This window comes from Leucoraja erinacea, unplaced genomic scaffold, assembly GCF_028641065.1.
Source record: "Leucoraja erinacea ecotype New England unplaced genomic scaffold, Leri_hhj_1 Leri_231S, whole genome shotgun sequence".
NCBI classification, from domain to species: Eukaryota; Metazoa; Chordata; class Chondrichthyes; order Rajiformes; family Rajidae; genus Leucoraja; species Leucoraja erinaceus.
The window spans coordinates 1-22,506 of NW_026576132.1; the positions used below are offsets into that span (position 1 = coordinate 1).

A 22,506-nucleotide genomic window follows, 5' to 3' on the forward strand; every position below is an offset into this window, starting at 1 on the left:
CACAAAACACAGGCAGACACACAGAGACAGCCAGAGAGAGAGACACACACATGAAAACAGTGAGACACACACACACACATAGATATAAACATACACACAACACACCCACACATAGATATAAACATACACACACACAGACTACACACACAACAGCAGAGAGACACACATGGAGACAGTGAGACACACACACATAGATATAAACGTACACACACATACAGACAGACACACACACAGACTACACACACACAGCAACAGAGAGACACACATGGAGACAGTGAGACACACACACACTGACATAAACAGACAGACACACAGACAGACACAGCGACAGAGAGAGACACGCACAGACACAGAACAGAGAGAGACACACACAGACACACGCACAAACAGACACACAAACGCAGACAGACAGACACACACACACACACACACATACACACATACAGACACACACAGACAGAGAGAGACACACACACAAACAGACACACAAACGCAGACAGACAGACACACACACATACAGACACACACAGACAGAGAGAGGCACATGGAGACAGTGACACACACACACAGACACAGCAACAGAGCGGCTGGGCTTGTACACTCTGGAGTTTAGAAGGATGAGAGGGAATCTCATTGAAACATATAAGATTATTAAGGGCTTGGACACGCTAGAGGCAGGAAACATGTTCCCGATGTTGGGGGAGTCCAGAACCAGGGGCCACATACACACACAGTTTAAGAATAAGGGGTCAGCCATTTAGAACGGAGACGAGGAAACACTTTTTCACCCAGAGAGTTGTGAGTCTGTGGAATTCTGTGCCTCAGAGGGCGGTGGAGGCCGGTTCTCTGGAGAGAATTCTTTCAAGAGAAAGCTAGAGAGGGCTCTTAAAGATAGCGGAGTCAGGGGATATGGGGAGAAGGCAGGAACGGGGTACTGATTGGGGATGATCAGCCATGATCACGTTGAATGGCGTTTCTGGCTAGAAGGGCTGAATGGCCTTTACTCCTGCACCTCTAGCCTATTGTCAGCGGGTTGGTAATCTGTGGAACTCATTGCCACAGAAGGCTGTGGAGGCCACAAGTCAGTGGATATTTGCAAGGCAGAGATGGACAAATTCTTGATTAGAACGGGTGTCGAGGGTTATGGGGAGAAGGCAGGAGAATGGGATTAGGAGGCAGTGATCAGCCACGATTGAATGGCACTCGAAGGGCCGAATGGCCTAATTCTATCTACCCCAATAACTTGTGAACCGCTTCCTCTTGTTCCATACATCCACTGGAAAAAGTTTTCCCCTTCACCTTGAACCCATGTCCTATTCGAGTGTCTAATAGTATTTACTGGCCTCTCATTTTTCGCCACAGTCTGCGATATCTGTTTCCCTGTCTCCACTTAGACTCGGTTGGAGACCACAAGTTGTACTGTACAACCCTCAACATCAACAAAAACTTTCCTTTCTAAAAGAAATGTCCTGTTCATCTTGCTACATTGAGTGCTAGCTAGGGTTGCCAACAGTCCCATGTTAGCCGGGACATCCCGTATATTGGGCTAAATCGGTTTGTCCCGTACGGGACCGCCCTTGTCCCGCTTGTTTGACCGCTGCTACTCGGGTGGAGGGGACTGTCGGGTCGGACCTCAGCTTCACCCGTCCCGACGTAGTGCAGCCCGTGGAGTGCAGCAGCAGCACCTCGCCAGTGGCCCCGTCGCTCGGCAGCCCGGCCTGCCATCAGTACAACCTTCGGACCTTCGCTTACCGCCGACACCACCTTCGTGAGTTGGACGGGGCGCTGGACTTTGCACCGAACCAGGGGCCCAGAGGCCATAGCTTCAGAATTAGGCCATTCAGCCCATCAAGTCTACTCCGCCCTTCAATCACGGCTGATCTATCTCTCCCTCCCAACCCCATTCTCCTGCCTTCTCCCCGTAAACCCTGACACCCGTACTGATCAAGAATCTACCTATCTCTGCCTTACAAATATCCACTGACTTGTGGCCTCCACAGCCGTCTGGGGCAAAGAATTCCACAGATTCACCACCCTCTGACTAAAGAAATTTCTCCTCATCTCATTCCTAAAAGAACGTCCTTTAATTCTGAGGCTGTGCCCTATAGTCCTAGACTCTCCCACTAGTGGAAACATCCTCTCCACATCCACTCTATTTTCTATGTTTCTATATTGGGGACGATCAGCCATGATCACAATGAATGGCGGTGCTGATTCGAAGGGCTGAATGGTCTCCTCCTGCACCTATTTTCTATGTTTCTATCTGGGCCTTTCACTATTCGGTAAATACCAAATCAAAAATATTTAAGGCAGAGATAAAATTCCGCAGACTCACCACCCTCTGACTAAAGAAATTTCACCTCATCTCCTTCCTAAATGAACGTCCTTTAATTCTGAGGCCTGTCTAAATGTATTTTAACTGTAGAAACAGCACCTCATATTTTGCTTGGGCAGTTTACAACCCAGCGATATTTTGTAGTTTCTGTAATTTCTCCAATTTCAAGTAGCCCCTGCTCTCCCTCTCTCTCACGGTTACAGGGAGATCGTGCAAACTCTGTAAAGATAACTCGGTAAATTTGGCCCTGCACTGTCAAGCACAGTGCAGGGCCAACAATCCAATCCAATCCATTCCATTTCAAGTCAAGCACAGTGCAGGGCCAACAATCCAATCCAATCCTTTCCATTTCAGGTCAAGCACAGTGCAGGGCCAACAATCCAATCCTATCCATTCCATTTCAAGTCAAGCACAGTGCAGGGCCAACAATCTAATCCAATCCTTTCCATTTCAAGTCAAGCACAGTGCAGGGCCAACAATCTAATCCAATCCTTTCCATTTCAAGTCAAGCACAGTGCAGGGCCAACAATCCAATCCTATCCATTCCATTTCAAGTCAAGCACAGTGCAGGGTCAGGATTGAACCGATTGGTGGCCGATTGGGAAAGGGGGAGATGCAGCGAGACCTGGGTGTCATGGTACACCAGTCATTGAAGGTAGGCATGCAGGTGCAGCAGGCAGTAAAGAAAGCGAATGGTATGTTAGCTTTCATTGCAAAAGGATTTGAGTATAGGAGCAGAGAGGTTTACTGCAGTTGTACAGGGTCTTGGTGAGACCACACCTGGAGTATTGCGTACAGTTTTGGTCTCCAAATCTGAGGAAGGACATTATTGCCATAGAGGGAGTGCAGAGACGGTTCACCAGACTGATTCCTGGGATGTCAGGATTGTCTTATGAAGAAAGACTGGATAGACTTGGTTATACTCTCTAGAATTTAGAAGATTGAGAGGGGATCTTATAGAAACTTACAAAATTCTTAAGGGGTTGGACAGGCTAGATGCAGGAAGATTGTTCCCGATGTTGGGGAAGTCCAGGACAAGGGGTCACAACTTAAGGATAAAGGGGAAATCCTTTAAAACCGAGATGAGAAGAACTTTTTTCACGCAGAGAGTGGTGAATCTCTGGAACTCTCTGCCACAGAGGGTAGTTGAGGCCAGTTCATTGGCTATATTTAAGAGGGAGTTAGATGTGGCCTTGTGGCTAAGGGGATCAGGGGGTATGGAGAGAAGGCAGGTACGGGATACTGAGTTGGATGATCAGCCATGATCATATTGAATGGCGGTGCAGGCTCAAAGGGCCGAATGGCCTCTACTCCTGCACCTAATTTTCTATGTTTCTATGAACCCTGGGTCTCCGGCGCTGTGAGGCAGCAAACTACCGCTGCACCACTGTGCAGGCCTATGTTCGCTGGTTCCTGATCCGCCTCCCTTGAGTAAAAGACTCTGCACATCTAGCGTGAAAAAGATACGCCTTCTAGATGCACTGGGACGCATCCTCAGTGATGTGACCTGGGGTTATCGGGTGTTTCGGGTCTCACAACATCAGACACCCTCGCCCAGGAGACCCAACCGGGGATGATCAGGCCCCGACTAGTGTCCCGGCAGCAACCGCCCACGGGTCAGCCATCTTAGTAACCACTCTGCAGCGGTTGGGAGACTCTAGTGCGTGGAGGGGCTCTTCCTGCGTCTCACTAGGTTCGAGGCCTGTGCGTGCGCTCCTCCTCTTCCTCCTTCTCCGGGTATTTCATTCCCTCCAGATGGATTCCCCCTCATAATTTTACACACCGATATAAGATCACCCCTCAGCCTTCTGCATTCCTCAAAAATAGTCCGACCCTGCCCGGCCGCTCCCTATAGCTCAGGCTCTCGAGTCCTGGCATATCCTCATGAATCCTCTCTGCATTCCTTCCAGCTTAATAACATCCTTCCTGCACCAGGGTGACCAAAACTGAACATAATACTCAAACTGCGACCTCACCAACAACCTTGCACAACGCCTTAACTTCTAGGTGTAAGAAAGAACTGCAGACGCCCGGTTTAAATCGAAGGGAGACACAAAACGCTGGAGTAACTCTGCGGGTGAGACAGCATTTTGTGTCCACCTTTCACCAGAGATGTCCCAACATAGAATCAAGGGGTCGGCCATTTGGAACGGAGACGAGGAAACACTTTTTCTCACAGAGAGTTGTGAGTCTGTGGAATTCTCTGCCTCAGAGGGCGGTTCTCTGGAGAGAATTCTTTCAAGAGAGAGCTAGATAGGGCTCTTAAAGATAGCGAGAGAGAGTCAGGGGATATGGGGAGAAAAGGCAGGAACGGGGTACTGATTGGGGATGATCAGCCAATGATCACATTGAATGGCGGTGCTGGCTCGAAGGGCCGAATGGCCTACTCCTGCACCTAATGTCCATTGAACGAGGTAGGCCGCAGCACCAAAAGCATCTTAGTTTTAGAGATACAACGTGGAAACAGGCCCTTCCAACTAGTGTTCAGCGGTAGAGTTGCGGCCTCACACTGTCGGATACCCGGGTTCGATTATAACTGCGGGTGCTGTCTGTACGGAGTTTGCACGTTCTCCCCGTGACCTGCGTGGGTTTCCTTGATGGTTGGTGTGCAGGGATTGCTGGTCGGGTCTAGTGAATGGGGATGTCATTAATTTTCTCCAGAGATGCTGCCTGACCCTCTTAAGCTCTCAGTCTGTATGGGGAAGGGATAGTGGGCGTTTTGGCTCGGGATCCTTCTTCAGATCCGAATCTTTCCTGTTTCAATAAATAATCCTCACTGCCACCTCTACTACATCTAAGGATATGAAAAGCATAACTGTGCACAGTGAAGAAAGCGAATGGCCTGTTGGCCTTCATAACAAGAGGAGTCGAGTATAGGAGCAAAGAGGTCCTTCTGCAGTTGTACAGGGCCCTAGTGAGACCACACCTGGAGTATTATGTGCAGTTTTGGCCTGTTGGCCTTCATAACAAGAGGAGTCGAGTATAGGAGCAAAGAGGTCCTTCTGCAGTTGTACAGGGCCCTAGTGAGACCACACCTGGAGTATTATGTGCAGTTTTGGCCTGTTGGCCTTCATAACAAGAGGAGTTGAGTATAGGAGCAAAGAGGTCCTTCTGCAGTTGTACAGGGCCCTAGTGAGGCCACACCTGGAGTATTGTGTGCAGTTTTGGCCTGTTGGCCTTCATAACAAGAGGAGTTGAGTATAGGAGCAAAGAGGTCCTTCTGCAGTTGTACAGGGCCCTAGTGAGACCACACCTGGAGTGTTGAGTGCAGTTTTGGCCTGTTGGCTTTCATAACAAGAGGAGTTGAGTATAGGAGCAAAGAGGTCCTTCTGCAGTTGTACAGGGCCCTAGTGAGACCACACCTGGAGTATTGTGTGCAGTTTTGGTCCCCTAATTAGAGGAAGGACATTCTTGCTATTGAGGGAGTGCAGCGTAGGTTCACCAGGTTAATTCCCGGGATGGCGGGACTGTCATATGCTGAGAGAATGGAGCGGTTGTGGGCTTGTACACTCTGTGGAGCTTAGAAGGGATGAGAGGGAATCTTATTGAAACATATAAGATTGTTAAGGGTTTGGACACGCTGGAGGCAGGAACCATTTTCCCGATGTTGGGGGAGTCCAGATCCAGGGGCCACACACTGTTTATCAAACGCTCATCGTATGTTAACCCACTCATTCCTGGGATTGTTCTCTGGACCCTCTCTAAACTAAACAAAACTTTCCTCATCTTCCCCAGGTATTGACTTTAAGATCAAAACTGTCGACGTGGATGGGAAGAAGATCAAATTGCAGGTCTGGTGAGTCTTGAAGCCAGCAAAGGTAGTTTTCAATTCAGTTTACATAGAAACATAGAAATTAGGTGCAGGAGTAGGCCATTCGGCCCTTCGAGCCTGCACCGCCATTCAATATGATCATGGCTGATCATCCAACTCAGTATCCCGTACCTGCCTTCTCTCCATACCCCCTGATCCCCTTAGCCACAAGGGCCACATCTAACTCCCTCTTAAATATAGCCAATGAACTGTGGCCTCAACTACCCTCTGTGGCAGAGAGTTCCAGAGATTCACCACTCTCTGTGTGAAAAAAGTTCTTCTCATCTCGGTTTTAAAGGATTTCCCCCTTATCCTTAAGCTGTGACCCCTTGTCCTGGACTTCCCTAACATCGGGAACAATCTTCCTGCATCTAGCTTGTCCAACCCCTTAAGAATATTGTAAGTTTCTATAAGATCCCCCTCTCAATCTTCTAAATTCTAGAGAGTATAAACCAAGTCTATCCAGTCTTTCTTCATAAGACAGTCCTGACATCCCAGGAATCAGTCTGGTGAACCATCTCTGCACTCCCTCTATGGCAATAATGTCCTTCCTCAGATTTGGAGACCAAAACTGTACGCAATACTCCAGGTGTGGTCTCACCAAGACCCTGTACAACTGCAGTAGAACCTCTACAACTGCAGTAGAACCTCTTTAGAGAGATACAGGGTGGAAACAGGCCCTTCGGCCCACCAGGTCCGTGCCGACCAGCGATCCCCGCACACTAACACCATCCTACACCCACTAGGACCAATTTTGTACATTTACACCAAGCCAATTAGCCAGCAGACCCGCACGTCTTTGGAGCGCGGGAGGAAACGGAAGATCTCGGAGAAAACCCACGGGGAGATCGTGCAAACTCCGCACAGACAGCAGCACCCGTAGTCGGGGTCTCCGGCGCTGCATTCGCGGCAAGGCGGCAACTCTGCCGCTGCGCCACCGTGACCGCCCTTGGAGTTGACTTTTGTACCTTCTCTCTCTTCGCCGATGTAAATAGATGAGACTGGGTGAGTCAGTACCTCGAAGCGAGCGAGGGATGTAACGTTGAGGCTCGATACGGTGGTGATTCTTGTTCCTTCTTGTCTCCACCAGGGACACCGCTGGGCAGGAGAGATTCAAGACTATCACCACCGCCTATTATAGAGGAGCAATGGTAGGCAGGCCCTGCCCGCTCGGCAACATACTCCCTCTCCATCTCCGTCTCTCTACCTCCATCTCTCTCCCTCCATCTCCCTCTCTCCCACTCTCTCTCTCTCTCTCTCTCTCCCTCTTCTATCTCACTCTTCCTCCCTCTCCCCCTCTCTCTCTCCCCCTCACTCTCTCACTCTCCCTCTCTCTCCCTCCCTCCATCTCTCTCTCTTTCTCTCCCTCTCTCTCCCCCCTCACTCTCTCTTCCTCCCTCTCTTTCCTCCCTCTCTATCGCACTCTCTCCATCTCTCACTCTCTCCCTCTCTATCTCTCTCTGTCCCTCTCGCTCTCCCTCTATCTATCTCCCTCTCTCTCCTCCCCCACTCAATTTCCCTTCCTCTCTCCTTCCCTCTCCCTTCATCCCTCTCTCGCTCTCTCTCACTCTCTCCCCCTCACTCTCTCTCTACCTCTCTCTCCCTCTATCTCACTCTCTCTCCCACTCACTCTTCCTTCCTCACTCTCTCTCCCTCCCTCTCTCTCTCTCTCCCTCACTCTCCGGGACAAATTCCCAACACGGCAATCCGTTGACCGACTCGGCCGTGGCTGGGTGAATGATGAGTTGGCCCCGGGTGCTGGACTGCCCAGCCGGCGGGGCCAGCTGAGGAGTTTTGGTCCGGGGGCCGCCCCGGCGCCCCGTCCAACTCACGAACCGATGGTCGGTCGTGAGAAGGAGGGGTGGCGGTGGTGTCAGCGGTAAACGAAAGTCTGAAGGTCGGACTGACAGCCGGCCGGGCTGCCGACCGACCGACGGGGCCACGGGCGAGGCGCTGCTGCTGCTGCTGCCAACTCCATGGGCTGCACTACGTCAGGACGGGTGAGGCGGGGTCTGACCCGAGTAGCAGCGGTCATATACACGGGACAAGGGCGGTCCCGTATGGGACAAACCAATTGAGCCCAATATACAAGATACAAGATACAAGATACATTTAATTGTCATTTGGACCCCTTGAGGTCCAAACGAAATGCCGTTTCTGCAGCCATACATTACAAACACATAGACCCAAGACACAACATAATTTACATAAACATCCATCACATCGCTGTGATGGAAGGCCAAATAAACTTATCTCTCCACTGCACTCTCCCCCCCCCCCACCCCCCCCCCCCCCCCCATGTCAGAGTCAAAGTCAAAGCCCCCGGCTGGCGATGGCGATTGTCCCGCGGCCATTAAAGCCACGCCGGGTGATGCGAGGTCGCACACCGGGTCTTGGTGTTAGAGCCCCCCGTCGCGCGCTCGCAGAGTCCCGCGGCCATTCCAAGCCGCGCGGGGCAGTGATGTCAGGCCCCGCTCCAGGAGCTCTTCAACCCCGCAACTCGGGCGGGGGAAGTCGCCGTTGCGAGAGCCCTGAAAATATACGGGATGTCCCGGCTAATACGGGACTGATGGCCACTCCAGTCACTAGCGCACACATTAACGATTTAACAAAAGAATTCACAGCGACGAGTCTAATTTCTTTGTGATTGTGTCACTCACACAGGGCATCATACTAGTTTACGACATCACGGACGAGAAGTCTTTCGAGAACATCCAGAACTGGATGAAGAGTATTAAAGAGGTGAGACCCCTTGATTAGGGTGTTGCAAAGTGCTGGAGTTAAGGACATGTCCCACTTTCCCCGAGTTACTCACAGACTCCCCTGCGTTTTCCCCTTGATTTGAACTCGGGGAATGTCCGTAGGAGTTTCGTAGCGGCCCGTAATGCCAGCCGTAGGTACTCGGGGCATCAGGTAAGTCGGAACGTTTTTTCAACATGTTTAAAACAGTCCACGAGTTTAAACAAATAGCCCCGAACCTACGAATGGCTATTACCGTAATTCTTAGAGTTCGAATCAAAAGAGGGCTCTTAAAGATAGCGGAGTCAGGGGATATGGGGAGAAGGCAGAAACGGGGGTTTAGTTTAAGACACACAGTTTAAGAATAAGGGGGTTTAGTTTAAGACACACAGTTTAAGAATAAGGGGGTAAGCCATTTAGAACGGAGACGAGGAAACACTTTTTCACACAGAGAGTGGTGAGTCTGTGGAATTCTCCGCCTCAGAGGGCGGTGGAGGCCGGTTCTCTGGATGCTTTCAAGAGAGAGCTAGATGGGGCTCTTAAAGATAGTGGAGTCAGGGGATATGGGGGGGGAAGGCAGGAACGGGGTACTGATTGGGGATGGTACACAAAATTGCTGGAGAAACTCAGCGGGTGCAGCAGCATCTATGGAGCGAAGAAAATAGGCGACGTTTCGGGCCGAAACCCTTCTTCAGACTGATGGGGGGGTGGGGGCGGGAGGGGGAGAAGGAAGGAAAAAGGGGGGAGGAGGAGGAGCCCGAGGGCTGGGGGATGGGAGGAGACAGCTCGAGGGTTAAGGAAGGGGAGGAGACAGCAAGGGCTAGCAAAATTGGGAGAATTCAACATTCATGCCGTCAGGATGCAAGCAGCCCAGGCGGAATATGAGGTGCCGTTCCTCCAATTTCCGGTGTTGCTCACTCTGGCAATGCAGGAGACCCAGGACAGAGAGGTCGGATTGGGAATGGGAGGGGGAGTTGAAGTGCTGGGCCACCGGGAGTTCAGGTTGGTTATTGCGGACTGAGCGGAGGTGTTCGGCGAAACGATCGCCCAACCTCCGCTTAGTCTCCCCGATGTACATCAGATTGGGGATGATCAGCCATGCTCACATTGAATGGCGATGCTGGCTCAAAGGGCCAAATGGCCTACTCCTGTGCTTATTGTCTATTGACACACCAAGACCTCTCCACACTCCACTAGGTTTACGTCAGGAGTGTGTGAGAACACTCTCCCCTCTCTAAGGTGGAGTTACTCAAGAGATAGTTGCAGGAAAAATGTTCCCCATGTTGGGGGGAGTACAGAACCAGGGGGGGGTCACACACAGTTTAAGAATACGGAGATCAGGAAAAACGTTTTCACCCAGAGAGTTGAGAATCTGTGGAATTCTCTGCCACAGAAGGCAGTGGAGGCCAAATGTTTTCAAGAGAGTTAGATAGAGCTCTTAGGGTTAACGGAATCAAGGGAGAATGGGGGAGAAGGCAGGAACGGGGTACTGATTGTGGATTTATCAGCCGTGATCATATTGAATGCGGATGTTAGCCCGAATGGCCGACTCCTGCACCTATTTTCCGAGTCTAATTTAATGGCTGTTGGTTTTTCCCCACCCATCTCCACCTCCTCCCCCCTCTCGGGCACAGAATGCTTCTGCAACGGTGGAGAGGATGTTACTGGGAAACAAATGCGATATGGAAAATAAACGGAAAGTGCCGAAGGATAAGGCGGAAAAGGTGAGGCCATCTTTCTTCTTCCTGAATGAATGTATGAATGAATAAGAATGAATGCATGAATGAATGAATGATGCATGAATGATGAATGAATGATTGAATGAATGAATGAATGTATGAATGCATGAATGAACACTTTGTGTGTGTGTGTGTGAGGGTGTGCGTGTGCGTGTGTGTGGCTGTGTGTGGGTGTGTGTGTGTGGGGTGTGTGTGTGTGTGTGTTTGTGTGTAAGTGTGTATGTGTAAATGTGTGTGGGGTGTGTGTAAGTGTGTGTGTGTGTATGTGTGTGTGTGTGTGGTTTAAGTGTGTGTGTGTATGTGCGCGTGTGTGTGTGTGCGCTTGGGCTTGAGCTTGGACACGTGAGCCCAGCGTAGGTTCACCAGGTTAATTCCCGGGATGGCGGGACTGTCATACGCTGAGAGAATGGAGCGGCTGGGCTTGTACACTCTGGAGTTTAGATGGATGAGAGGGCATCTCATTGAAACATATAAGATTGTTAAGGGCTTGGACACGCTAGAGGCAGGAAACATGTTCCCGATGTTGGGGGAGTCCAGAACCAGGGGCCCACACACACACAGTTTAAGTATAAGGAGTAAGCCATTTAGAACGGAGACGAGGAAACACTTTTTCTCACAGAGAGTTGTGAGTCTGCCTCAGAGGAAGATGGAGGCCGGTTCTCTGGATGCTTTCAAGAGAGAGTGCAGAGGATATGGGGAGAAGGCAGGAACGGGGTACTGATTGGGGATGATCAGCCATGATCACATTAAATGGCGGTGCTGGCTCGAAGGGCCAAATGGCCTACTCCTGCACCTATAGTCTATTTTGTGTGTGTGTGTGTGTGCGTGTGCGGTGTGTGTGTGGTGTGTGCTGTGTGTGAGTGCGTCTGTGTGTGTGTGCGTGCGTGTGTGCGTCTGTGTGTGTGTGTGTGTGTGCGTCTGTGTGTGTGTGCGTCTGTGTGCGTGCGTGCGTGAGTGTGTGTGTGTGTGTGTGTGTGTGTGTGCGTGTGTCTGTGTGTGTGTATGCGTGTATGCTGTGTGTGTGTGTGTTTGTGTGTGTGTTTGTGTGTGTGTGTGTGTGTGTGTATGCGTCTCTGTGTGTGTGTGTGTGCGTGTGTCTGTGTGTGTGCATGCGTCTGTGTTTGTGTGTGTGGAGTGTGTGTGTGTGTGGATTCAGATTCAATCTTGTTATTGTGCGGTGTACAGTACAGAGACAACGAAATGCAGTTAACATCTCAACCAGAAGAGAGAACATAGAATAATGAGCAGTAAAATATATCTATATACTAGACCAAGTGCAGACCCGTTGGGTCTGCTCCCCGAATGTGCTTCAGAACCCAAGTACGGGGGATGGGGGGGAGGAAATATATATATATGTACAAACAGTAGTAGCAGTGCAATTGTTCTGGGGGGAGGAGTGTCCGGGGGGGGGGTGACTGGCAACTGGACTGTGTGTGTGTGTGCGCGCATGTTCTCCATGTGGAACACAATATACCAGTGGTCTAGGAGTGTACCCTCTGTAGCGAGACACACACTATATCTCAGCGGGACAGGCAGCATCTCTGGAGAGAGTTCTCTGTCCCAGGTAAGCAGGTGCTGCGCTAATCCTTTCTCTCGCCCGCAGCTAGCCAAGGACCACGGCATCCGATTCTTCGAAACCAGCGCCAAGTCGAGTTTGAACGTGGAAGAGGTGAGTCCGTCTATCCGTCTGGTCGAGCGGCCTCCAGGCAAGCTGGCCCCGAGTTTAATCTCGGCCTCCCTCAGCCCAGATAGAGCTCTAGGGGCTAGTGGAATCAGGGGATATGGGGAGAAGGCAGGCACGGGTTATTGATTGGGGACGATCAACCATGATCACAATGAATGGCAGTGATGACTCGAAGGGCCGAATGGCCTCCTCCTGCACTTATGTTCTATGTTTCTACATACATATTTATATCTGTTTGTGATAGACACAAAAATGCTGGAGAAACTCAGCGGGTGCAGCAGCATCTATGGAGCGAAGGAAATAGGCAACGTTTCGGGCCAAAACCCTTCCTCAGACTGATAGACACAGAATGCTGAAGTAACTCAGCGGGTGAGGCAACATCTCTGGAGAGAAGGAATGGGCGACGTTTCAGGTCGAGACCCTTCTGAATGGTCCCTAATGTGTTAATATGCGGGGTCGCTGGTCGGTGTAGACACGAAGGGCCTGTATCTCGAAACTAAACTGGTAGAATATAGACACAAATACCAGAGTGTAGAATATAGTTTTTCAGCATTGCGGTTCCAAAGGAAAAAGGTGCAATGCCCCTTACTGAGGTAGGTTGGAAACATAGAAACATAGAAAATAGGTGCAGGAGTAGGCCATTTGGCCCTTCGAGCCTTCACTGCCATTCAATATGATCATGGCTGATCATCCAACTCAGTATCCCATCCCTGCCTTCTCTCCATACCCCCTGATCCCTTTAGCCACAAGGGCCACATCTAACTCCCTCTTAAATATAGCCAATGAACTGTGTGGCCTCAACTACCTTCTGTGGCAGAGAGTTCCACAGATTCACCACTATCTGTGTGAAAAATGTTTTCCTTGTCTCCGTTCTAAATGGCTTACTCCTTATACTTAAACTGTGTGTGTGTGACCCCTGGTTCTGGACTCCCCCAACATCGGGAACATGTTTCCTGACTCTAGCTCTAGGTTTTCCTCATCTCGGTCCTAAAAGATTTCCCCCTTATCCTTAAACTGTGTGTGTGACCCCTTGTTCTGGACTTCCCCAACATCGGGAACAATCTTCCTGCATCTAGCCTGTCCAACCCCTTAAGAATGTTGTAAGTTTCTACAAGATCCCCCCTCAATCTTCTAAATTCTAGCGAGTACAAGCCGAGTCTATCCAGTCTTTCTTCATATTGAAAGTCCTGACATCCCAGGAATCAGTCTGGTGAACCTTCTCTGTACTCCCTCTATGGCAAGAATGTCCTTCCTCAGATTAGGAGACCAACACTGTACGCAATACTCCAGGTGCGGTCTCACCAAGACCCTGTACAGCTGCAGTAGAACCTCCCTGCTCCTATACTCAAATCCTTTTGCTATGAAGAATGTGTTTCCTCAGATTAGGAGACCAAAACTGTACGCAATACTCCAGGTGTGGTCTCACCAAGACCCTGTACAGCTGCAGTAGAACCTCCCTGCAGGAAGATTGTTCCCGATGTTAGGGAAGTCCAGGACAAGGGGTCACAGCTTAAGGATAAAGGGGAAATCCTTTAAAACCGAGATGAGAATAACTTTTTTCACGCAGAGAGTGGTGAATCTCTGGAACTCTCTGCCACAGAGGGTAGTTGAGGCCAGTTCATTGACTATATTTAAGAGGGAGTTAGATGTGGCCCTTGTGGCTAAGGGGATCAGGGGGTATGGAGAGAAGGCAGGTACGGGATACTGAGTTGGATGATCAGCCATGATCATATTGAATGGCGGTGCAGGCTCGAAGGGCCGAATGGCCTACTCCTGCACCTAATTTCTATGTTTCTATACTCAAATCCTTTTGCTATGAATGCTAACATGCCATTCTTCACTGCCTACCCCACCAACATCTGTGTGAAAAAGTCATCCCTCAGATTCCTATTAATTCTTTTCACCCTTCACCTTGAACCCCTATCCTCTGGTCCTCGATTCCCCTACTCTGGGCAAGAGACTCTGTGCGTCTAGTTTTAGTTTAGGAAGAGTTTGGGGTGGAGCAGCGGGTAGAGTTGCTGCCTCACAGCGCCGGAGACCCGGGTTCGATCCCGACTACGGGTGCTGTCTGTACGGAGTTTGCACGTTCTCCCCGTGACCTGCGTGGGTTTCCTCCGAGATCTTCGGTTTCCTACCACACTCCAAAGACGCGCAGGTTAATGGGCTCAGGGTGGAGAAACTCCCTCAAACCCAATCTTTACACCTATGTCCTCAGGTTCCTGATTTCCCCTACCTTGTGTAAAAGGACTCTCTGCGTACACCTTATCCATTCCCCTCCGTATATATCCTCTTTCTGCATTGACGTTCCCTTAGATTGGTTGGCCCGTGAACTTGTGATGAACTTGCTTCCGAAGTTCCCACACCATGGGTTCAAGAACTTCTCATAGATGTTTGTCTAACTAACAGGAGAGCGGACCAAGGGCTGGTGGCCATAAGTGAGGATGGACAATCACCCATCTCCATCGGACAGATGGCCTACGGTAAGACTGTCTGTGCCCGTGTGTGTGTGTTTCTGCGTGTGTGTGTGTCTCTGCGTGTGTGTCTCTCTGCGTGTGTGTGTCTCTACGTGGCTGACTACGTGTGTGTGTGTGTGTGTGTCTCTCTGCATGTGTGTCTATCTCCGTCTTTCTCTGTGTATCTGTGTGTGTTTCTCTGTCTGCGTGTGTGTGCCTCTGTGGTTGTTTGTGTGTGTGAGCCCCTGTGCGTGTGTTCCTCTGTGTATACATGTCTGTGTGTGTGTCTCTCTCTGTCTGTGCGTGTGCGTGTATCTGTGTGTGCCTCTGTACATGTGTGTCTCTCTGCATGAGCATGCCTGTGTGTGTGTGTGTCTCTCTCCCTCTTTCTCTCTCCCCTCTTTCTCTCTCCCTCTTTCTCCCCCTCTCTATCTCCCTCCCTCTCCCTCCCTCCCTCTCCCTCTCTCCCTCTCTCTCCCCCTCGCTCTCTCTCCCCTCTCTCCCTCCCTCCCTCTCCCTCCCTCCCTCTCTCTCTCTCTCTCTCTCCCTCTCTCCCTCCCTCTCTCTCCCTCCCTCTCTCTCCTCCCTCTCTCTTTCTCTCGCTCCCTCTCTCCCTCCCTCCCTCTTTCTCTCCCTCTCTCTACTCCCTCACCCACTCCATCTCATTCTCTCTCTCTTACTCTCTCTCCCTCTCTTTCCCTCTCTCCCTCTCTCCCTCCCTCCCTATCTCTCTCTCTCAATCTTTCCCTCTCTCCCTCTCTCTCCCTCCTCCCTCCCTCCCTCCCTCTCTCCTCTCCCCGTCTCCCTCCCCTTCCCTCTCCTTTCACTCCCTCCCTCTTTCCCTCCCTCCCTCTTTCCCTCCCTCCCTCTTTCCCTCCCTCCCTCTTTCCCTCCCTCTTCCCCCCTCTCTTTCCCTCCCTCTTTCCCTCCCTCTTTCCCTCCCCCTCTTTCTCCCTCCCTCCCTCTTTCCCTCCCTCCCCCCTCGTCCTCTTTCTCTCTCCCCCCCCCTCTCTCCCCCCCTCCCCCCCTCTCCCCCTCTCCCTCCCCCCCTCTCCCCCTCTCCCCTGTTAATGCTGACCTCTGTCCCACACACAGTCTCGGGCCTGGCGTTTGGAGTCATCAGCGGTGCCTTCTCCGTCATCAACGTTCTGTCCGACTCGCTGGGGCCCGGAGTGGTGGGGGTTCATGGCGGCTCCCCCTACTTCTTCCTCACCTCCGGTGAGCTGGGGGAGGGGGGCTGGGGTTGGGTTGGGGGGGGGGGGGGAACTGGATGTGGGGCATGGAGACGGAGGGAGGGGGGGGGGTGCAAGTGCGAAGAGGGTCATAAATGATAGGAGCAAAATGAAGCCATTCGGCCCATCAAGTCTACTCCGCCATTCAATCATGGCTGATCTACCTCTCCCTCCCAACCCCATTCTCCTGCCTTCTCCCCGTAAACCCCTGACACCAGGTGGGGCCTGTGTCTCCAAACTAAACTAAACCAGGTTAAGTCAAGTCAAGTCAAGTCAAGTTTATTTGTCACATACACATACAAGATGTGCAGTGAAATGAAAGTGGCAATGCTCGCGGATTTTTGTGCAAAAGACAAACAACAAAACAACCAAACAAATTATAAACACAATCATAACACACATATTCTTTTACATAATAAATAATAGAAGGAAAAAACGTTCTGTAGAGTTAGTCCCTGGTGAGATAGGCGTTTACAGTCCGAATTGCCTCTGGGAAGAAGGCTCAAGATAAGACACAAAATGCCGGAGTAACTCAGCGGGTCAGGCGGCATCTATGGAGAAAAGGAATAGGTGACGTTTCGGGTCGAGAGTCTTCTTCAGCGCACTGACCAACGTCCCCCCGTGACCTGTGTGTGTGGATAAGGTGGGGGGGGGGGAGGAGGGGGGAGGGGGTCCCGGACTGGAGTGTAACGGTGCGATTCTTGCCTCCCTCTCTTCCCCCCCCCCTCCACCAGCCTTCTTCACCATGGCTCTGGTTCTCCTGCACACGTTCTGGGGCGTTGTGTTCTTCGACGCTTGCGAGAAGCGCAACTGGCTGGTCCTGGCCGTGGTCGTCTCCAGCCACGTCCTGACCTCCGGACTGGTAAGTATCTGCCCTCCCGGGCCTCTCCACCGGCTGCTTGGTCTAGGGGTATGATTCCCGCTTAGGGTGCGAGAGGTCCCGGGTTCAAATCCCAGACGGTGGAGCCACAGATCCTATAGCGGAGCAAGATAAACCACTCCTGCTAAAGGCAATGGGCTGACGTGTAGTACGCAACGGAGCGGAACGTGGGCCTTCTTTTCATCCATTCCCGTAACCAGACCCGACCCGACTCGCAGTGTAATCAACGTTGCGGGGGAACAGTTTGCGTTCATAAATTAAAATTCTGAAAATGTCACCATGATGGTGACATTCCCGGGATGGCGGGACTTTTTCACACAGAGTGTGAAAACTTTTTCACACAGAGAGTGGTGAGTCTGTGGAACTCTCTGCCTCAGAGGGCGGTGGAGGCCGGTTCTCTGGATGCTTTCAAGAGAGAGCTAGATGGGGCTCTTAAAGATAGTCGGGGGATATGGGGAGAAGGCAGGAATGGGGTACTGATTGTGGATGATCAGCCATGATCACAGTGAATGACGGTGCAGGCTCGAAGGGCCGAATGGCCTACTCTTGCACCGATTGTCATATGCCGAGAGAATGGAGCGGCTGGGCTTGTACACTCTGGAATTTAGAAGGATGAGAGGGAACAGAAAAGATTATTAAAGGTTTGGACACGCTGGAGGCAGGAAGACATGTTCCCGATGTCGGGGGAGTCCAGAACCAGGGGCCACACACACACAGTTTAAGAATAAAGGGTAAGCCACTTAGAACAGAGGTGAGGAAACATTTTTTCACACAGAGAGTTGTGAGTCTGTGGAACTCTCTGCCTCAGAGGGCGGTGGAGGCCAGTTCTGTGGATGCTTTCAAGAGAGAGCTACTAGATAGGGCTCTTAAAGATAGTCGGGGGATATGGGGAGAAGGCAGGAACGGGGTACTGATTGTGGATGCTCAGCCATGATCACAGTGAATGATGGTGCAGGCTCGAAGGGCCGAATGGCCTACTCTTGCACCGATTGTCATATGCCGAGAGAATGGAGCGGCTGTGCTTGTACACTCTGGAATTTAGAAGGATGAGAGGGGTCAGAAAAGATTATTAAAGGTTTGGACACGCTGGAGGCAGGAAACATGTTCCCGATGTCGGGGGAGTCCAGAACCAGAACAGTTTAAGAATAAGGGGGTAAGCCACTTAGAACAGAGCTGAGGAAACACTTTTTCACACAGAGAGTGGTGAGTCTGTGGAACTCTCTGCCTCAGAGGGTGGTGGAGGCCGGTTCTCTGGATGCTTTCAAGAGAGAGCTAGATAGGGCTCTTAAAGCTAGTCGGGGGATATGGGGAGAAGGCAGGAACGGGGTACTGATTGTGGATGATCAGCCATGATCACAGTGAATGACGGTGCTGGCTCGAAGGGCCGAATGGCCTCTACTCCTGCACCGATTGTCTATTGTCTATTGTACCGAGGTACAGTGAAAAGCTTTTGTTGCGAGCTAAACAGTCGGCAATTAATCCCTTTACAATGTATAGATACATGGTAAGGGAATAATGTGTAGTATCTTCCACCCAGTCCCTCATGCTATTGTTTTTTTTTCCCTTCCACAGACGTTCTTGAATCCCTGGTACGTTGGAAGCCTCGTCCCAATTTACGGCCTAGTGGTTGCCATGGGAACGTGGGCCTACTGCACGGCTGGAGGGTCAGCGCACAATATCTGGCGTTGCTTCACATGTAGGTACATAATCTTGCCCCCACCCTCATCTTGTGATGTTAACAAGATCTAGAATGATCCCGGGAACGAGTAGGTTTAAGAAGGAACTGCAGATGCTGGAAAAATCGAAGGTAGACAAAAATGCTGGAGAAACATAGAAACATAGAAATTAGGTGCAGGAGTAGAGGCCATTCGGCCCTTCGAGTCTGCACTGCCATTCAATATGATCATGGCTGATCATCCAACTCAGTATCCCGTACCTGCCTTCTCTCCCAACCCCCTGATCCCCTTAGCCACAAGGGCCACATCTAACTCCCTCTTAAATATAGCCAATGAACTGTGGCCTCGACTACCCTCTGCGGCAGAGAGTTCCAGAGATTCACCACTCTCTGCGTTAAAAAAGTTCTTCTCATCTCGGTTTTAAAGGATTTCCCCTTTATCCGTAAAAGCTGTGGGACCCCTTGTCCTGGACTTCCCTAACATCGGGAACAATCTTCCTGCATCTAGCCTGTCCAACCCCTTAAGAATTTTGTAAGTTTCTATAAGATCCCCTCTCAATCTTCTAAATTCTCTAGAGAGTATAAACCAAAGGTCTATCCAGTCTTTCTCTTAATAAGACAATCCTGACATCCCAAGAATCAGTCTGGTGAACCGTCTCTGCACTCCCTCTATGGCAATAATGTCCTTCCTCAGATTTGGAGACCAAAATTGTACGCAATACTCCAGGTTAAGTGGTCTCACCAAGACCCTGGACTTCCCTAACAGTAGAACAATCTCCTGCATCTCCTATACTCAAATCCGAGAATTTTGTAGGTTTAATAAGGAACTGCAGATGCTGGAAAAATCGAGAGGTAGACAAAAATGCTGGAGAAACTCAGCTTCATAGGCAGCATCTATGGAGCGAAGGAAATAGGCGACGTTGGGGCCGAGACTCTTAACATAGAAACATAGAAAATAGGTGCAGTTGGAGCCCCTTCGAGCCAGCACCGCCATTCATTGCGATCATGGCTGATCGTCCCCAATCAATAACCCGTGCCTGCCTTCTCCCCATATCCCTTGATTCCACTAATCCCCAGAGAAAGCACTAACTCTCTCTTAAATCCATCTGGTGATTTGGCCCCCACTGCCCTCTGTGGCAGGGAATTTCACAGTCTGAAGTCCCAACCCGAAACGTCACCCATTCCTTCTCTCCAGAGATGCTGCCCGTCCCGCTGAGTTACTCCAGCATTTTGTGTCTACCTTCCATTTAAACCAGCATCCTTTCCGACACAGTTAAGAATGTTGCCTGGGTTTCAGCAACTAAGTTACAGAGAAAGGTTGAACAAGTTAGGTCTTTATTCTTTGGAGCGCAGAAGGTTAAGGGGGGACTTGATGGAGGTCTTTAAAATGATGAGAGGGATAGACTTTATTGACGTGGAAAAGCCTTTATAAATCAGAACATTGAAAGTATAGTTAAAATTGTTATGTAATGTTAAAATTGTACAAGGCATTGGTGAGGCCAATTCTGGAGTATGGTGTACAATTTTGGTCGCCTAATTATAGGAAGGATGTCAACAAAATAGAGAGAGTACAGAGGAGATTTACTAGAATGTTGCCTGGGTTTCAGCAACTAAGTTACAGAGAAAGGTTGAACAAGTTAGGTCTTTATTCTTTGGAGCGCAGAAGGTTAAGGGGGGACTTGATCGAGGTCTTTAAAATGGTGAGAGGGATAGACAGAGTTGACGTGGATAAGCTTTTCCCATTGAGAGTAGGGAAGATTCAAACAAGAGGACGTGACTTCAGAATTAAGGGACAGAAGTTTAGGGGTAACATGCGGGGGGACTTCTTTACTCAGAGAGTGGTGGCTGTGTGTGGAATGACCTTCCAGTGGAAGTGGTGGAGGCAGGTTCGATTTTATCATTTAAAAATAAATTGGATAGGCATATGGATGGGAAAGGAATGGAGGGTTATGGTCTAAGTGCAGGTAGATGGGACTAGGGGAGAAGATTCAGATTCAGATTCAGATTCAGATTCAATTTTAATTGTCATTGTCAGTGTACAGTACAGAGACAACGAAATGCATTTAGCATCTCCCTTGAAGAGCGACATAGCAAACGATTTGAATAAAAAATAATAAGTGTCCGGGGGGGGGGGGGGGGGGGGGGGGGGGGGGGGGGGGTGATTAGCAGTCACCGAGGTACGTTGTTGAGTAAGTGTTCGGCACGGACTTGTAGGGCCGAGATGGCCTGTTTCCGTGCTGTAATTGTTATATGGTTATAGTTGGGTGATTTCATATTATGGTGGTGAGCCTGTTAGGTTATTGTGGCTGTATATATTATCGCAATAATTGATCGCATTTATTTTTAAATTAAATAAAACAAATCTGTGCCTCCCGCTTGGCTCTGCCTCCGAGCCGTTGAATCCTCTACCGCTGTTTCTGCCCTCCACAGGCCCAAAGAAACCCGACCCTCATGTCCTGATCTACTCCACTCTCCGAAACCCAGCTGAAGACTGACAACCGAGGACCAGACCCTCGGTACGCACCTTTCCCCCCCCCCTACACCCCACCCTCCATCCCTCCCCGGCTCGGACACTGCTGCCCACCGGTTCCTGCCGCGGCGTACGAGACGCCAACTGGTCATCGGCAGCGGCCATTTTGAAGGGAGGACCCAACGGGAGGCGGCCCTCTCCTCGCCCGATCGGACCCTCGGCCAGATTCCACTTTGGCGACCGGACTTTTGTTTTGGTTTGAACTCGGCGGCGGAACTTCAGCCGATTGAATTTCATCGCCGTAACGATTTTTCCCGCGAGGCGGGTGGACCCTGCCCGCTGGTTGTTGCACCCCCCCCTCTTCCCCCCCCCTCATGGGGACGTCGAGGCTTGGGAGAAAGATTGAGGGGGAGGGAGTTTAGGGGGAGGGGGGAGGTTTGGTTAAACGGTGACTCGGTGTCGGTGTAAAGAGGAGGTGAAAAAACCCCCCACAGTCTCCACTCGCTCCCCATCCCGCCCCGCTGAGGCTTAACTTGTCCACCATGTTGGATCGCGAAGAGCCGAGGTCAAGAAGACTCTGCCGCCCGGCGATAAGGCTGCCCGCTCCGTCCCTAGCACCGACCCCGGAGGGGGGGAGAATCAGCCCGTTCTGGCGGGAAATCGAGGCGATCAGGTTCCTTTCTCAAGTCGACCTCCAACCCTCCATTTTGGCTCCTGGGTCCTCAAAATGGCGGCCAACCTTCAGCCGGCTCGCCGCCCGTCAGCGGGCGGTACCTTGAAAGCACAGCGGGAGGCCCTTCAACCCATCTTGCCCAGCCTATCCCCCATCCTCCAGCCCCCTGCCAGTCATGGAGTTGCCATTGGGGTCCTGGGAGAAGGGGAATGGTGAGCCCCACTCTGCCATGCTCCAAACCTTGGCCCAGGGCTGGGGTTCAAACTTCTAATCCTTCCCCCCTCCCCCAGACACATCCCTCCCTTTGGCCGAAAACAGCGAGGATCCAATCGGGCGAGGAGTAGGCGGCCTTTCGCTGGGTCCTCCCTTCAAAATGGCTGCCCCCCACGGTCCTGTGGCGTGCTGTGATAGTGACCAAATGTGAAATGGAGAACGTCATCTCCCGCGAGACCCTTTAAGATGTAACGGATCAACATCCAAACACTAAATCATGTCCTCCTGGGCTTCTGCGCCCAACCCCCCTCGACATGAGGTTCAAACATGGCCGCAGGGCTGCCCTCGTGATTGCCTGCGAAAAATAATGACGTGCAGACACCAGTTGACTGAATTCTGTGTCAGAAAGTGCTCAGTGGAGCGTTTAATATCTCACTACAAATACACGGACGATATTTTTTTTTTGCAATGTTGTCGGACTATGTTTTATTTGCTGTGCGTGCGTGCGTGAGTCGGCCATTGCTGCCGCTGCCTCGAGAAGGAGCGGTTCCCTCCCACGACCCAACGACGTTGAGGTTTGCCGGTCCATAGACCGTCTGTTT

The 22,506-nt window shown here is 50.9% G+C and overlaps 2 protein-coding genes across 2 annotated transcripts; both read left to right on the plus strand.

Annotated features, from left to right (window-relative positions):
- Positions 1-6,070: 6,070 nt before the first annotated feature.
- LOC129716421 (ras-related protein Rab-13-like) lies at positions 6,071-14,138 on the plus strand (the record flags this gene model as incomplete). Its single annotated transcript, XM_055666293.1, has 5 exons — positions 6,071-6,131; positions 7,237-7,297; positions 8,811-8,888; positions 10,520-10,609; positions 12,228-14,138. Coding segments are annotated over 5 exons (497 nt in total), but the record flags the coding sequence as incomplete, so codon positions are not given.
- A 504-nt stretch (positions 14,139-14,642) lies between these two features.
- On the plus strand, positions 14,643-22,376 carry LOC129716417 (gamma-secretase subunit APH-1A-like). Its single transcript, XM_055666290.1, has 6 exons — positions 14,643-14,788; positions 15,857-15,979; positions 16,728-16,855; positions 18,446-18,569; positions 20,979-21,075; positions 22,052-22,376. Exons 1-5 carry the CDS (start codon positions 14,779-14,781, stop codon positions 21,041-21,043), a joined length of 450 nt encoding a protein of 149 aa, XP_055522265.1. The 5' UTR covers positions 14,643-14,778; the 3' UTR covers positions 21,044-21,075; positions 22,052-22,376.
- The last annotated feature ends 130 nt before the right edge of the window (positions 22,377-22,506 follow it).

Excerpts from the sequence above, each read along its gene's own strand:
- LOC129716417 (XM_055666290.1), top strand. Across the intron at positions 15,980-16,727 it reads CTACTTCTTCCTCACCTCCG|CCTTCTTCACCATGGCTCTG; the intron begins GTGAGCTGGGGG and ends CCCCTCCACCAG. Across the intron at positions 16,856-18,445 it reads ACGTCCTGACCTCCGGACTG|ACGTTCTTGAATCCCTGGTA; the intron begins GTAAGTATCTGC and ends TCCCTTCCACAG.